The 17,814-nt window shown below is 39.5% G+C and overlaps 1 protein-coding gene across 15 annotated transcripts in view; it reads left to right on the top strand.

Annotated features, from left to right (window-relative positions):
• Positions 1–17,814, top strand: part of HUWE1 (HECT, UBA and WWE domain containing E3 ubiquitin protein ligase 1) — a 150,586-nt gene that overhangs the window by 63,244 nt on the left and 69,528 nt on the right. For all 15 annotated transcript variants that reach the window (XR_010154904.1, XR_010154903.1, XM_016942964.3 and 12 more), the window contains 6 exons: positions 5,868–5,974; positions 6,167–6,344; positions 7,480–7,571; positions 8,572–8,783; positions 14,402–14,459; positions 15,610–15,786. Coding sequence is in view for 13 of the 15 variants with exons in the window: in XM_016942964.3 (XP_016798453.1) it covers positions 5,868–5,974; positions 6,167–6,344; positions 7,480–7,571; positions 8,572–8,783; positions 14,402–14,459; positions 15,610–15,786 (824 nt within the window). In the remaining 2 variants the exon portion in view is untranslated. The remainder of the gene's footprint in view (positions 1–5,867; positions 5,975–6,166; positions 6,345–7,479; positions 7,572–8,571; positions 8,784–14,401; positions 14,460–15,609; positions 15,787–17,814) is intronic.

Below are 17,814 nucleotides of genomic sequence, written 5' to 3'. Positions count from 1 at the left end.
GTCCAGAACAGAGAGAAAGAGAAAAGGATACACAGGCATTTTTCTATAAATGGGAAGCTTAGAAGAAGGAGCAATTGCCATTGACAGGGATATTGTTTAAAAGAGGGAGGCAGCAAGAGGATATAGTGCTTAGGTGCTGGGATAGTGGTGAGGAGCAGGTGAGCCCTATGAGAATGATGCCAGAAGTGAGGGACACGGGCAGGAAATGAGACTTAGAGCACTAAATCAAAGGTCAGTGAAGGTCCAACTTCCTTCCCTATGGTTTTCCTAATTCATCCCTGACATTTAAATTAGCATAGCAACCTCCCAGTTTTCCTATAAAATACACTTGTACTTGAGAGAGAACAAATTTGCAAAGCGAAACCTAAATAATTAGACTAGCCATTGTTATTTTAGCTCCCCAAATGATAGTACAGAGCCTTTCACTCCAGGTGGAAGGAGATGGCCCAGGAAAGACATCAGGGAGTTCTGAGAACCTCTTGGAGTATTTTAATAATATAATTGGCAGTTTGGGTTTATTTTTGTTGAACTATTCTGGATACCTTTTCTTTATTAATGATCATGCAACAGGAAGTCCCTTTAAGGCACAAGCACTATCTTGAAATGCCAGTAGGTAGTTTCATGCCAGTCTGTTATCAACTATCATAGTAACTAAACTGCTTTGTCCCTCATTGAGGGCTTCTAAGGCCTGAACTGTTTGGTTAATGTGGTCTGCCAGGAGTTACAACATGTCTGGGTAACCTCTATGAGTTGAGTCTGTGTTACAGAATTGGAAATACCTAAACTTGTGCCCGTTACACCAAAGATTCTGATGAGGCCCAGAATAGGTAAAAAGTGCTCCTTTTTGTGGCAAGACTTGATAAAACAGCTAGACTTTCTAGTTGAATTTGAGGTGCCCTGGGCACTAAATGCCCATAGTACATAGGTCAGCTTGTATGGGTAGAAGGGAACAGGATCGCTGAATAAAATGTATAACCCTGCTGAGCAGGAGTTGTAACACAGAAGAATCAGTAGCCCAAGAGGTTGGAAGTTGGAGTTTCTAGGGGGCAAACTTATATCAGGGTGGACATTCTCAACAGGGGGGCATCATTGTATGTACTATCAGTTGGTGGCAGAGGCTGGGAAAGACATGAAATCCTTAAGGGGGAAGTTTAATATGGAAGCACCCAGTGAGGTCACGATGTCCTGCTTATAATTTCACACTCAAACCCACTAAATATTCTGACTCCTTTCTCCCTCACGTGTCCGACCTCTGGCTCTTCTATGCCACTTTTAGCCACCTGTATTTCATTTGTAGTATCCCATTTAACTTCCCCAACTCCCCTCTCTTCTTTCTCACCTCCTGCCTTACCCCTCATGTTATCTGTTTGGGTCTGTTTGTAGCCTGTGCTAACGTCATCATGCTTATGATTGACCACTTAACCAGAGAGTGTAGCAAGTTGTCAATACGAGTATTGAAATCCTCCAAGGGAGCAAGATATAGTTGTATGAGTAGTTGCCTGGGCTAGGGTATCTGTTAATATTGCTGGAGGTTTAGTATGTAGGTGGCATTCTCTGTTACTAATACATAGATACAATCTATCAGGTTGAGTGAGGGGAAGCAGGAAATATAGGTAGTGACTGGAATAGTGAAATTAGAGTGTAAATAGTGAAAGTGGAGTGTGGGCTGTCAAAGAGTTGATGGGGCAGTGGAGTTATGATGAGTTATGTGGGGGCAGTTACAAGGGCAGTTACCATCTTGAGGGTGTTAGTGTCAAGGCTGGGACTGTCATTTGTACTGAAGTCATCATCTAGGATGCTTTGGTATGCTGGATGGATAGAAGCCCTAGGCTCGCACTTGAGAAATTATTATAAAAGTAACTCAGTATCCCTTTGCCTACAAGAGTTTTAGAATAATTTCAGATAGGGAAGCTATGCACTGATTACCCCTAAACAAGTGGGATCACAGCATGGGCAAAAAGGAGCCCAAGAAGTTTGGCATTGAGCTGGGGTAGTAGTATCCCAGACCCAGACCATGAGCCAAATGAGGTATAGACAGGCCAACTAGAGCCAGAATATTCCACAAAGATATTTTCAGGCCTGTGGTGCGTAGACTTTTGGCATGCCGAAGTGCCAGTTTATTATGGAAATCACAGGCATTGCCATCCCATATCCTGCAATAGTCTCCCATTCAATACCTCTGTAATAATAAGGTGGTTCCAGAACTGGCTTCCTGTCTAAGAATGTTGGTACTAGGAACTAACTTAAGATTTTTCTTTCCTCTTTGGAAGAACCATACAGTTGTGTATGTCAACCCAGGCAGAGAGACTAAGACCTTCATTTCCTATGAAGAGGGATCTCCAGTTAGCAGTCCTTTAAAACCATCATATTAGGAAAGGACTTTGGCAGAGACCTTCTGCATAGTCTTAGAGGGTGAGGGCCCTCAATTTTCTGTGGGTCCCATCCTGTTACCTACTTTCAACCTAGGCTCCTGTCCACCGTGGATCGCACCAATATCAAATGAGGAGGTGTCGTTAAGTGAGGGGGATTCTGTTTGGGTATTATAGACTCATAGATGGAAAGTATCTCATTTTGAGGCTAGAAAGGGGACAAAGGAAGCACTAATTGTGTTTTTTCAGATGTCATACAACTAAGGCAATCGGCAAAAGAGAGATCCATTTAAGAGACCATTGTCCATTTTGTAAGTTTAAGAGAGCATTGAACAAGCCATTATGCCTCTATTAGGCCTGCTTTCTGTGAACAGTACAACAAATGGGCCAGGCACTGGCTCACACCTGTAATCCCAGCACTTTGGGATGCTGAGACAGGCAGATTGCTTGAGCCGTGAGCCCAGGAGTTTGAGACCAGCCTGGGCAAAATGGTGAAATCCTGTCTCTACAACAAATAAAAATGTTTGCAGGGCATGCTGGTGTGCTACTCAGGAAGCTGAGGTGGGAGGATCACTTAAGTACTGGAGGTTGAGGCTGTAGTGAGCTATAATTGCACCCCTGCACTCTAGCCTGGGGAACAGAGTGAGACCTTGTCTCAAAAAAAAAAAAAAAAGACAAATGGAAGCTCCAAGGTGATGCCTTGTTTGAAAAGGCCCATGCCCAGACTGAATGAGCGGTAACGTACGTACCCTGGTCAGAGTCGGTGTTACCAGAAGCCCAAAGGGAACTAACTGAGGGCTGTAATAGTGGTGGTGTTGGCAGTAGTTGGGCAGGAAGGATAAGCCAAGAATGGGTCTGTATAACAATCAGTTGTGTGGGCATAGCGATTTGTGCCAGCAGATTGGGGCAGTGGCCCAATAAAATTGATTTGCCAGTGAGAAAAGGAGTGTTTACCTCTGGTATGGTGAGCCCCCACTGGTGATGATGCCAATGGCACGACAGGGCACAAAGAACATATTGGGAGGCTAGGGTTTGAGTAGGGCTAGTGGCATGGGGATGCAATGGCATTTGGGCCCAGGGACTGTGATGACCTTCTGCCTTCCTTTACTCTCTTCTCTGTAACCTTGACTTTCCAAACTCTATTGGATTCATTTTCAGTTCTATTGAAGTACATCTGTGGGTAATTTTTAAGGTGTCAGACTTCTCTTTCAGAAGTTGGTGGCTGTTTTCTTCATTGTATTCTAATGCTACATTATTGTAGATAACCATGGTGTCACACTGGTTCTTGTTCTTATCTGTATATAGTTCCTGCTTCTGCCTTTTTTTTTTTTTTTTTTTTTTTCCTATTTCTCTGATTCCTTTTAACTTTCTCCTGGAAACCCTAATTACCTTTTTTCCATTTCTTAGTTGCTTGGTTCCACACACAGCTGGTTGCTCTGTGCGTGTATATACCCTTTAATTCTAATTCTCGGTTATCAGTGTTTTTGTATAGGGGTCCCAGTGCATAGTGTCGTTGCGACTTCTTGATAAAATAACAGGTTTGATGTCTTAGTAATTGCTTGTAGAATACTAATTTTAGTTTTTAAATACTCAATTTTAGTAACTCTATAGAATTCATACATTTCTACAAATGTAAGTCAATCGAGGGGAGTGTCATACCAATAGGAACCCCAAAAAGGACTTAAATTTTTCAGAAGTTTATAGCCCATGAGGAATCCCAAAGGCCATTGAAAACTGTTGGTCCCCGGTAACTGCTATATATCTGCCATTCCCCTAGCATTTGGGTTAAAGGAGAGATGCTGTATTCACCATCTTGAATAGAAAATCCTCTGGTTTCTTTTAGATCTTAGGCATCACCATAAACAAGTTTGTTCTGTATACATGGTTTATGGGTGTTGTATGTATATTCCTCTTCGTCAGGTTTTTAAATTAAAGTTATTGTAGTTATTGTAGTCTTATGAGTTGGGAAACTTTGTCTTAATTATTCCTAGAAGGTTTAATAAAACTATTGGCTTGGTGCCTCTCTATTACCTAGATTTTTTTTTTCCCTTTTAAAAATTCTGGAACGGGCACGGTGGCTCACGCCTGTAATCCCAGTACTTTGGGAGACCGAGGCGGGCAGATCACCTGAGGTTAGGAGTTCGAGACCAGCCTGGCCAATCTGGTAAAAACCCCATCTCTACTAAAAATGGAAAAATCAGCCAGGCGTGTTGGGTGCCTGTAATCCCAACTACTCGGGAGGCTGAGGCAGAAGAATTGCTTGAACCCAGGAGGTGGAGGCTGCAGTGAGCCGAGATTGCACCACTGTACTCCAGCCTGGGCGACGGAGTGAGACTCCGTCTAAAAAAAAAAAAAGAAGAAAAAAAATTCTTGTTATTGGTCTAGTCTGCTTTGCTGTCACTTCCTGAGATTTGATTTTTATGACATTTTCTTATTAAACTATACATTTCACTTGTTGGCATATAGTTTGTAGAATATATTTTTCTGTATCTAGTTAAATCTCCTTTCTCATTCATAACGTATATTACTGCTCTTTTTTCTAATTTATATTATTTCACTTGTTGGCATATACTTTGTAGAATAAAATATTTTTTTCTGTATCTAGTTAAATCTCCTTTCTCATTCCTAATGTATATTACTGCTCTTTTTTCTAATTTATATTATTGCTCTATTTTCTATAGGTTTATAAGCTTTTCCAGTGTCTTCACAAAGCTAGATATTGGCTTTGTTGATCCTTTTTGCTTTCGGTTTCACTGAATTCTTTTTTCTGTTAATTCTTCATAGCTTGTTTGGTTACTTTTTAATAAATACTTTAATGCTGTACTATTTCCTCTTGAGTAGAGTTTTTCCCATGTTCCAGAAGCTTTGGTAGTTATTACTGCACATTTTTAAATATTATAATGTCAAAAACTGGTCAGATTAATACTCAAGGACTCTCGCATTGCTGGTGATAGTTTAAAATTGTTGAATAACCTTTGTATGAGGCAGTTTATCTATTTTCATCAGTAAAGCTTGCATTTGCTTTAACCCAGCAAGCCTACATCATAGATTTTTTTTCCTGTTAAAAGCAGACAAAAACGGATATATGTTTAGGTTTATCATTTTCACAATTGAGGACTGGTTTTTATACATGTGGTACATGCATTTAGTGGAATAGTAGGCAGCCATTCAAAATGAATGGGTCGTTGTGTCGGGAGAGGACATTATACGGTATGACAGTTGTGGGGGAAAAGCAAAATATATAAAACAGTGTAACCTCATTTATGTAAAAATATGCCCATAAAAATATGCCCATAAAAATCCTGTAAGTGTAGTCACTAGATTCTTTATAGTATTGAATCTCTGATGGAGCAGTATTAGGATCTTTAATTTCATAGTAAGCACAAGGGTTTAAATTGCTAGACATTGAGTATGTATTTTTTTTTAAGCTTGTGGTGTTTTGTTTTCAGTTTCTGTGAGGAATCTCTCAGTTTTCCATATTTTCTCATCTTTTTTTAGCTACTGAAGTGGTGACTGTGTTTGTATTTCAAGAACCATCACTGCTCTCCTCACTCCAGGACAATGGATTGACAGATGTCATGCTGCATGCACTGCTTATCAAAGATGTAAGTCTTTTCTGCTACTCTGTAAAGAATGTCTTAGGGCGTGAAAATCCTATCTCTTCTGTGTGTAGTGTTGAATCTAATTGGGACCTGGTTGTCAAAATTCCTTCTATCTCAGCTTGATACCCATGGCCGGATTTTCCTAGCATCTACACTCTTTTAGATGCATTCAAGCTCACTTTGTTTTCTCTTTAGGTTCCTGCTACCCGTGAAGTCCTTGGCTCCCTCCCAAATGTATTCAGTGCACTCTGTTTGAATGCCCGAGGTCTTCAGTCTTTTGTTCAGTGTCAGCCTTTTGAACGCCTCTTCAAAGTTCTTCTGTCTCCAGATTACCTCCCAGCCATGCGGAGGAGGAGAAGTTCTGATCCCCTTGGTACGTTGTTAAGATTTATTTTATAGTAGAAAATTGATTTAGTTTGCAAGGAAACTCTTCCTTGATCATCTCTCTCATCATTTTACTGGTTAGGTGTGCTAAGTTTAATGGGAATTATCATCATACATTCTATTATACTTCAGAAGGAATACTTCAGCTTCTCTGTTCATAATATTTACATGCTTCTCAACAGTTCACCATTGTACTTTCATGGTACTGGTAGAAAATAGGTATTAAGAAGCAGTGGTAGATTTCCAGGTTCACCATCTGGTCTGCAGCAATGAGAAATATGGAGTCCTGAGGTGTTCATCTGGTAATCTAGTGTTCTGATGTCCAACTCTCTAAGATAACGACACATGGATAGTTTTTTTTTACTGAGTATACTTGAGACCAGATCATTGAGAGATTATTAGCAAAAAGGTAGGGCTCCAGAAAGATTACAGTTTTCAAAAATGTGCTTTGTACTTTTCAGCCACCACTGTAGCATTTAGACACTATCATTCTTAACTGGAGCAGCCAGAGGGTTAATGGTTTGTACATCTTTCTTCTCTCTCACTCTGTAATACTAGTTTAGATCTTGACAGCAAAGATTGCCAGAGTAGAGTGCAGCACACATAGTTACTTTAAAATAGTTTACCAAACTGATTCCTTCCTTTTCCCTAGTGATTTGGGGGGATAGGGGCTGGGTGCAAATTCATTAAAGAAGTTGTGGCATTAGAAAATCACAACCAAAAAAAAAAAAAAAGGAAAAAAATATCACAACAGCCTGGCGTGGCACAGTGGCACACACCTACCATTTTGGGAGGCCAAGGTGGGCAGATCACTTGAGCTCAGGAGTTTGAGACCAGCCTGGGCAACATGGCCAAACCCCATCTCTACCAAAAAAAAAATTTCTCCAGTCACGGAGGCGCACACCTGTAGTCCCAGCTACTTGGAGGGCTGAGGTGGGAGGATCGCTTGAGTCCAGGAGATCGTGACACTGCACTCCAGTCTGGGTGACATAAAGTCTTTAAAGGAAAGAAAATCATAACCAGGCTCAGTTTCTTCTTTCCACTTTATATGTTGGTACAGAAAAGAGCCCAAGCTCTATTTTCTTCAGTCTTTCTAATTCTAACAGTTCATTTTTTGCCTTAAGGGGATACTGCATCCAACCTGGGGAGTGCTGTCGATGAGCTCATGAGACATCAGCCCACCCTTAAAACAGATGCAACGACTGCCATCATCAAGGTAGAAAGTGATAAGGATGTGACCATGAGCATGAGAGAGCAGAGAAGGGGAAGGTTTTAGAAGATTGGCCTACTAGAGGTCATTAGGATTCTTGGGCTATAGCTGTAAGAGCATTATGTCTGCCTCATTGTTTCCATGTCCTTAGGTTGGTCCTTTATAAAAAGATGTTGTCATTTTAGTTCATCTTAGAAAGAAGTCTCTGTTAAAATTTTTTTAGCCTGGGTGCAGTGGCTCACGCCTGTAATCCTGGCACTTTGGGAGGCTGAGGCTGGTGGATCGCTTGAGGCCAGGAGTTTGAGACCAGCCTGGACAACATGGTGAAGCCCCGTTTCTACGAAAAATACAAAAGTTAGCCGGGTTTGGTGGCGTGTGCCTGTAGTCCCAGCTACTCTGGAGGCTGAGGCAGGAGAATCACTTGAACTCGGGAGGCGGAGGTTGTAGTGAGCCAAGATCATGCCACTGCAAGACTCTGTCTCCAAAAAAAAAAAAAAAGTATTTTAGATTGAGAATTGTTTTCCTTAAATATTTTTTTCCATTTAATGTAACCTGTATATAATGATTTCTTTTATATATTATATGGACAAGCAGACATGGCTTAGATTAAGTTTGTAAAGCATATTACCCTTTCTAGTCTCCGTTTGTTGATCCCTGTGGCTGCCCCCCACCCCCGCCTTATTAGCTCTGCCAGTTTCCTTTTAGAATTGTTGTTGAAATTGGTATATAAGTTCCTGGTGCTTGGTGAATTGGGACAGGGAGTCAGGTTCGTCAGTCACTTATACAGCCGTGTGACGCTCAACAAATTATTTAAGTTTGCAGCACTTCTATTCCCTTGTTTATAAAATGGAATTAATGACCATATTCTGGGAATTATGTATATAACATGTATACAAAGTGTTTGGGCAAATACACAACACATAGAAAACGCTCTAAATATGTTAGCTGTCTCCTCCTCCCCATTCCATGATTACTAATAAGTAATCTTATTTCCTGTGCCTTTCAGTTACTTGAAGAAATCTGTAATCTTGGAAGGGACCCCAAATACATCTGTCAGAAGCCATCAATCCAGAAGGCAGATGGCACTGCCACTGCTCCTCCCCCAAGGTCTAATCATGCCGCAGAAGAAGCCTCTAGTGAGGATGAGGAGGAAGAGGAAGTACAGGCCATGCAGAGCTTTAATTCTACCCAGCAAAATGAAACTGAGCCTAATCAGCAGTAAGTGTTTACAGAACAGATCATCTAGCCATATAATCTTGGGCATGTTATCACCTCTCTAAGTCTTAATGAACACTTTCATCTATAAAAAGCAAGAGAGTTGTATTAGATCATTTTAAAGTTCTAACCGGTTCTAAGAATGTATTAGTTTTTCCTTTTTTGACCCTTGTGTGTCATTTGTGCTTTGGTATTTAATTGTATTGGTTGCCTTAGGAAGTGATCTTTTTTAAAAAAAATTAATTAATTTTTAATTTTTATTGATTTTTTTGAGAGAGAGTTTTGCTCTCGTTGCCCATGCTGGAGTGCAATGATGTGGTCTCGCCTCATTGCAACCTCCACCTCCCGGGCTCAAGCAATTCTCCTGCCTCAGCCTCCCAAGTAGCTGGGATTACAGACACCTACCACCACACTTGGCTAATTTTTGTATTTTTAGTAGAGATGGGGTTTCACCATGTTGACCAGGCTAATCTCGAACTCCCGACGTCAGGTGATCTACCCACCTCGGCTTCCCAAAGTGTTAGGATTACAGGCGTGAGCTACCGCATTCGGCCAGGAAGTGCTCATTCTTAAAAGCTGTTGATGAAATTGAATCAGAATTTGGTCCATCAAGTTAATGGACTTTGCACAGAGACCTTATTTTCCCTTTGTTGATTTGATATTCCACATCGACTGCTTGATTTTTTTCAGGCATCTGTGAAAAACAATGTACTTTTGAAGCCTGTCTCCTAAGAAGCCCTTAAGGGGTGTGTGAAGATTTGTTGTTGCTTGTTGTTTTATTTTTGTTCATTTTGTTACTATCTGTTCGTTCCAGATTAATTAGTAGAAGGCTTTGGAATTTACTATATGACTGTAAACAGTCAAGAATTGACTGCTTAGATGGAAGCAGGGAGTTTGCTTAAAGGCTTAGTGATTGGTAGGGGGTAGTCCACCAGGCTCTTTGAGCAGTATTCACATACCAAGGATGAACTGTAACTGTATACCTGTAACTTTTAGTCACCTGCATGCTGAAAATGGGATTGATCTTTCTGGACAGTCGTGCACTCGCTCATATAATAAGTGGTCTTTTAGTGTGTAGGTAAGTCATTCTGAGAAAAGCTTGAGCATTTTAGGCACAGCTATGAATGCATTTGAGCTGGTCCTGAATGGTACCTTGGGACTTAAAATTTAAGGTGGAGTTGACAACAGGAGCAAAAGCCTAGAATCCGAAACTGGTATGTCCTCTTGGAACTCTAAATAGTGATGAGCCTGTGGGTGTCAAGTGTTTTAAGGAGAGGCATTAACTACTAAGTATATTGCTTTGTTGAACAGTTACCTTACCCTGTCTGAGAAGGCAAACCTATCTTCATTCTAGCAGTATCTTTTGTTCTCTTTTAAATGTTCTTTTTCTAGAAGAGGAGGACACCCTGGAAAAAAGCACGACTTTTTTTTGTAGACGAGTCTTAGTGCTTCCTTTGTCACACCCTTGAATGTCAGTGACCCTACTGGAGTGTGGGGTTCCTTTTCCTGGCTACAAATAAGGAAAAATTTTAAGGTGTAGGTGGTGGTGGTTTTAATTCAAGCTCATATATATTCATCTGCATGTGACGTCCCTACCTGAATATTTTCCAGATGCCTTACATCTGATGTGCCCAGATTTCAAGCTGACACAGTTAATCAGCACACTACCCTCATTTGCCTACCCTCCTTTCCTTTCTTGGGCTATCATGTATCACTATGTTCTATCCACAGCCATCCCCATTCCCACATCACCTCCTTTTACATCCACCAGATTTCTGTAAGGCTAGTTCAAGTGTCTTATTCTTGAAGGAGGTAGGTTGGTTGGTTGGTTGGTTGGTTGGTTTTTTACCTCCAAATGAGAACTCAATCTTGTGTTCTCCCAACAGTTTTGTTAAAATTATTCATACATGTTAATGGTTTTCCTCACTCACCTATAAGCTCCTCAAGAGCAAGACATTGCCTCTTTCACCAGTGTATCCCTATCACTTTGTATATAGTAGGTAGTCAGTAGGTTTGTTTATTGAAATGAATAAAGAGCCTTAAATGAAGGATTCCTGAAGTCTTAAATGCTTAGAGAGCTAGGCCTAATGAGACATGAATGAAAATGAAGAGAAATTAGAAATATAAACCCAGTAGCATTAATATTCTACCACAGTGATAGTTATATGTAACTTCTAAGATGCAGAGGACTCTAGTAGTTACTGTACCCCAGTATCAGTAGTTTTCTACATTCTGGATGCTCATCACTGCCTCATTTGCATAATCCAGGAGTCTCACAGATGTTGACACATACATTTTTTCACTTCTGCCATCTTCAGAGGCCTAGATTGGGTCACTAAGTAAATTATTAGGGAAGGAAGAAAAAGCAAGAGACTGTCTAAACTTAGCTTCATTTTGAAAACCACAATATATTAACAGCAAAAGTTCTTTTTATCTTCTATCCCAGGCAATTCTTATAGGGGAATTGTGTACTTTCTCACAATATGGTGAAAGGGCTTAGAAAGATTTGGAATATGTGTCACCCTTCTCCCCAGAAGTCTTGCCCATCCCTTCCTCCATATCCATAGTTCTTCCGAATTTCTGTTTCCCATGCTCTCATCTGTTTTCCAATGCCTTATACACACATAAAATGATTAACTTTTATCTTTATTTTATTTTATTTATTTATTTATTTTTTTTTTTTTTGAGACAGAGTCTCACTACATCACCCAGGCTGGAGTGCAGAGGCACGAGCTCAGCTCACTGCAACCTCCGCCTCCCGAGTTCAAGCAGTTCTCGGTCCTTAGCCTCCTGAGTAGCTGGGATTACAGACACGTGCCACCATGCCTTGCTAATTTTTGTATTTTTAGTAGAGATGGGGTTTTGCCATGTTGGCCTCAAACTCCTGGCCTCATGTGATCCACCCACTTCGGCCTCCCAAAGTGTTGGGATTACAGGTGTGCACCGCCGCACCTGGCCAATTTATCAGCAGTTTAAATTCAGGTATGATTTCCATACAGATTTTACATTTCCAGTTTCCCTGCCCAAAATTGAGGCTGTTACTCATCTTACTTCTGTCATCATATTATTATGTCTATTCCAGAATATGTTTAAATAAAATGACCATATAAAGTCTTTTGTGTATATTATATCTGACGTATATACCTTCTTGTATCTAGCTTCTTTGTTTGATGTGTTTTGGAGGTTCATCCATGTTATTGCATCTGTCAGCAACTTGTTACTTTTCATTGCTGAGTAGTATTCTGTTATGTGATAATTGTATAGTGATTATCCATTTTCCTGTTGATGGACTTGGGTTTCTGAGTTTTTTCCAGGCTTAGACAGTACCCTTTCTTTTTTGTTTTTTTTTTACAAAATCAGCAGCTAGTATTTGCAAATGGTGTTTGTATTTACTCTTGAAATACATGGTTTTGTGCTGGAGATTTGGAGTAAGGAAACTTAGGCACTATAGTCTACGCCAGGTACGTGGGGTGCCTTTCTACACTCAGACTCACTCACCACAAGTAGTTCTAAATACCTGTCTTTTGCCCCCTTTCTTCTGCCTTCTGAATTGTTTGATCTCAGAAAATCTGATATTGCTGGGGATGAATATACTTGGCAGCTAAGTAACCAGGGTTTGTAGTTGGTGCATCACGGTTCACTTTGTGGTTGATTGCATTAGTGTGCCTAGCTTACCACCCACCACTCATGAGCAGCTTGAAAGAAATGGACTATATAAAGTCTTTGTCATCTTTAGAACTTGAATAGCAATTGTCTGGAATTTAAAGGCAATGAGTGCAGAGACGCAGTTGTTCCCTGAAATGTGGCCCACTGGGAGGGCTCCTTTGTCAGAGTCAGCTGTCTCCTCAAAAGCTGGAGGAAGCACCTGACCATCCCCCCATCCCAAAAAACCCCATATACATCATACTATGACACTAAATTGATATCCTCCTTTACTTTTGATGGGGGCATGAGCTGGGGCTCCACCACCATAAATACAGAAAATTGACCAGAGTTTGGGAATGTGTGTATGTTTGGGGAAAGGGAGAGAGACAGGAAGTTTAGAAGGACTTTTCTTGAAATCAGTTGGTAAGTTGAGTCCTGTTGGAAAGAGTTGATCATTTTGATTATTCCTGTATGGCTTCTTGGGCCTGAGAGCCAAAAGATGAGGGGAAGGAGAAAAGTGGTTACTGAACAAATTTATTCCTGAAATTATATTAAGAACCACTATTGGTTTGCTTTCTCTCTGTTCTTCTCCCCAGTTTCCATGTAGCAAATGAAGGGGGCATATAGGTCTCATTTGATTTTACTGCTTAGGCTCTTTGCCATTATATCTGGCTTCTTCAAAGGGTTGGGTGTCTCTGGGCGGGATCCACACCTGCACTCCTTATCGATAGAGGTGGATCTATATAGGTAATTGATATAAGTAACATGGAATGCTGCAGTGGTTCTGAGGAGGAACTTAAAGGTTTGTGGTCTTCTCATGGAATCATTTCAGTCTTGCCTTATAGGTATACTCCCTTTCTACAAAGTTCTTCCCCACATTTTTCACTGAGGAGGTTCACAACATCCTACCCAAACCTGGTTCTGGGTATTTTTGTCACTGAAGTCATTCATAATGCCTCTCCACTCTCTTTTCCTGTTCTATATTCTGCTGCCAAATGTTCTTGTGCCTGGCAAATCTTTGTTTACATTTTGTCTTGCTCAAAGATGAGAACTACTAGCTTCTTGCCAACTTTCTTGTCTTCTTCCTCTACCTCTCCCTCTGTCTCTGCCCCATCCCACTCTCCTGCACCCTGTGCCCAAATCTGTTTCAAGGGCCTGTGTCCAAAATACTCCATTTTCTAAAGTATTTGTTCCTTCCTGGGGTTTATCTTAGAGGTATATTTTGTTTCATCACAATATACTATATGTGTAGTTTTTTGCATTGAGCTGCATTTTCTGCAGCTGTGGCATGTTGTAGCCTTCTCATCTGCTGTGCAATATTGAAGCAACTGAAAAGACAAAAGACCTGATCAGTTTTTTGATAGTTCAGGAACTGTCATGCTGCAAATACCAATTGTTAGGGAAGGGAGACCTCAGGTGTATGAATCTTTGAACTAAATTAAATTCTATTTCCTACTCTCCATAACTTTAAACGTGATGCAAAAACATCGTATGATGTTTAAGTGTTTCTTTGTCTAGCCTCTTTCTTCAAGCAAATGTTGAGTCTTTTAATTGAACTTATTTTTAGTGTTCTCATGTGGATAAATTTCCCTAACAGTAGTTTGCCAAAGATAGGATAGCTTCTCTTGTGATGTATACTAATGTTGAGTTTTTAAAGGCTTGGTTGTCCCCTTTATGCTTTCAACCTTGGTCAGGCTTGGAAAGGTAGATTCAGGATTGATTTCAGCTGTTTTTTTCCTGCGGTATATAAGTCTAAAGGCTCATCTCTACCCCATAAGCCTGGGAAGCAAAGGCTGCAGTGAGCCATGATTGTGCCACTGCACTCCAGCCTGGGTGACAGCAAGACCCTGTCTCAAAAAAATAAGCAAATAAATAAATAGAAAAAGGCCTAGAATTTTATACAGTGCCTCCTCCTCTGTTCTCTTAATACTGGTATTGTGAATTTCTGTGTAACTCACTCTTTTCTCCCCTAACAGGGTTGTTGGTACAGAGGAACGTATTCCTATTCCCCTCATGGATTACATCCTTAATGTGGTAAGATTCAACACAGGGCAAACTGAGTAAAGATGTATATGTGCTTTTCTGGAAAATGTGTTTCGTTATCAGAGTCCAGTAATTACCATATTCATTTTAATTGGAATCCAATTAAGAGGGGAAAGATGTGCCACCCTTTTGTTTTTGTTCTAGACTGGTTTGCCAGAAATTAGCCAACACGATCCCCATTATTTTGTATTCCAGATTTTTTTGTTCACTGTTACCATTCTCCATTAGAATCCAGACAGGAATCTGTAACAGGTTTTGTTTTGCCAGTCTAGTACAGGCTGATCATCCCAAATCCAAAATGCTCCAAAATTTGAACCTTTTTGAGTACCAACATAACACTGAAGGGAAATGCTCACTGGAGCATTTTCAGCCTGTACTGTATAATGCAAATATTCAAAAATAAAAATCTGAAACACTCATGGTGCCCAAGCATTTCGAATATGAAATATACAACCTGTAATATGTTTTCCAAATGTGTCCAACATATATTTTCCCCCTTTTTTCCCATTACTTCCTGGGTATCTCACCAAAAAAGTGAAGAGTTTGAATTTTCCCAGAATTGTTTACCAATAAGGGAGAGACCTCTTAGCATTTGTTTCAGCCTACTAATCACTTCCAAGACTTCTAGAGATAGTTTGTCTTGTGCCTGTGTGTTTATTGCCCACATTTTACTTTTTTACTCTTAAAAAAATTCTTTGTTTGAAACAAACTCTTCCAGAGTTCAGTGTTTCATTTGCATTATGCGTTTCATTTGCATTATAAGCACATTTGGGGGAAATTTTCCATGATGTTTGCCTGCAGGAGAGAGGTAGGCAAGGAGCACTAAATAGCAAATTAAGAGATTAAACATGATTGTACCACTAATTCATAATGTGGCCCTGAGCAAGTCACTTAACTTCTCTGTTATCTTGAATTATCTGACTCTTGGTGTGCTTGAAAATGGAGATTGGGCAGAAATCGTAGATATTCTTTACTTCCTGGATGTTTTAGAATCCGTATCATACATCTGGTTTATCTGAGGTTTTGATACTCTAGAAAACACTAATATCATGACTAGAAGGCTACCCCATCCTTATTCCAGGCTGGCCTTTTAGTTCCACCTGTCAGGCTCTAACTTCTTTAAAAAATTTTTATTACCTAGATGAAATTTGTGGAATCTATTCTGAGCAACAATACAACAGATGACCACTGCCAGGAATTTGTGAATCAGAAAGGACTGTTGCCTTTGGTTACCATTTTGGGTCTTCCCAATCTGCCCATTGACTTTCCCACATCTGCTGCCTGTCAGGCTGTTGCAGGTGTCTGCAAATCCATATTGGTAAGAAGCATCTGGCCAAATGTTTTCATTTCTTTCTGGAAATCAATTTTGCGATACTTCTGTATATATGTTTTTAGTATGGTCTCCCTTCAACTAAAAAATAATGAATAAATTTGTGTTATGTTGTATAAGTGAATTTTGTGACTAATATATAGTGTGCCATGTTATTTCTCATTGAAAAGTCAAAGTATTTTTTCTTTGTTCATTGGTTGGGTATGTAGTTCTACATCATTAGAGTTTATTGGAGGGAAAAGTGTATCTCCAAGAAAGCTTTTCTAGTTGGGTTTTATTAGTACCTCACCCTTCTTTGTTATAGGTGCTTTTTAAACACATTCTATGTTTATGGTTATGTTTAGCCATGTATTTTCCTCCCCTTTCAAGCTTGGTAGTCATGTATTTTAAGCATAATTGACATGTAGTTCATTGCCGATATTTAATTCCCCCCTTTTCAAGCCCGATAGTCATGTATTTTAAACATAATTGACATGGTAGTTCATTGCTCATATTTTGCCAAAAATGAAGCTTCTTTATTTTTTTCATAGTGGTAAACTACACATAACATGAAATGTATCATCTTAACCATTTTGAAGTGTAGAGTTCAGTAGTGTTATGTGTATTCATATTGATGTGCAGCCAATCTCCAGAACTCTTTTCATCTTGCAAAAATGAAATTCTGCCATTGAACTTCTCATCCTCCCCTCTCCCCAGACCTTGGCAACTACCATTCTATTTTTTGTCTCTAAATTTGACTACTCTAGGTACCTTATATAAGTGGGATCATAAAATATTTTGTGTGTGCGACCAGCTTTTTTCACTTAGCATAATGCCCTCAAGGTTCAACCATTATGTAGCATGTGTCATAATTTCCTTCCCTTGTAAGGCCTAATAATATTCCATTGTGTGTATATACCACATTTTGTTTATCCATTCATCTGTTGATTGACACTTGGGTTGCTTTCTCCTTTTGGCTGTTGTGAATAATAATGATGCTGTGAACTTGGATGTACATGTAACTCTTTGAGACTCTACTTTTAATTCTAATTTTCCCACATCCTAGCCAATACTTATTTTCTGTTTTTTGATAATAGCCATTCTGGTGGGTAGGAAGTGTATCTCATTTTGTTTTTCACTGGCATTTCCCTAATGCATAGTGATAATGAACATCTTTTCATGTGCTTGTTATCCATGTATATATCTTCTTTGTAGAAATGTCTATTCAAATTCATTGTTCTTTTTTAATCGTGTTATTTGTTTTGTTGAGTTGTAAGAGTTGTGTATTCTTGTACACGTATTAATACCTGATACTAATTTCTTCTCAGGTATATGATTTGCATATATTTTTCCTGTTCTGTGAGTTGCCTTTTCATGGTTGTCTTTGGATTCACAAACATTTTTAATCTTGATAAAGTTCAGCTTCTCTTTGTTTGTTTTTGTTGCCTGTGTAAACACCTGTGTTTTTGGTGTCGTGTCCACAAAACCATTGCCAAATCCGATGTTTTGCAGCTTTCCCACTGTGGCTTCTTCTAGGAGTTTTATAACTTAGCTCTTATATTCAGGTCTTTAATCCATTTTGATTAGATTTTTTATATGGTAAAAGTCTGTCCTTTCCTATTGCATGGTCTTGGTACCTTTGTCAAAAATCATTTGACCATATATATGTGAAGATTTAATTCTGGGCTCTCTATTCTATTCCATTGGTCTTTACGTCTGTCTTTATGCCAGTATCACAGTTTTGATCACTGTAACTTTGTAATAGAAATCAAAAAGAGTGAGACCTCCAAAAATTTTTCCCCAACTTGTTTTGGCTATTTGGGGTCCCTTAAGATTTCATATAAATTTTAGAAGGGATTTTTCTATTTCTGCAAAACCAAAACAAAAAACAGCATTGGAATTTTGATAGTGATTGCATTAAATCTGTGAAACTCCTTTGTTAGCTGGGCTGCAGAGTGATAAGTAATTCCTGCTGAATGAGAAATCCATTTGCTTACAGACTTGGAAAGATCCATAATTGTGACGTGACTTCGTTTA

The sequence above is a fragment of the Pan troglodytes genome, chromosome X (genome assembly GCF_028858775.2).
Source record: "Pan troglodytes isolate AG18354 chromosome X, NHGRI_mPanTro3-v2.0_pri, whole genome shotgun sequence".
Classification (NCBI taxonomy): Eukaryota; Metazoa; Chordata; class Mammalia; order Primates; family Hominidae; genus Pan; species Pan troglodytes.
The sequence above is the reverse complement of the archived record's forward strand: the minus strand, read 5'-3'. Positions and strand labels throughout refer to the sequence as shown.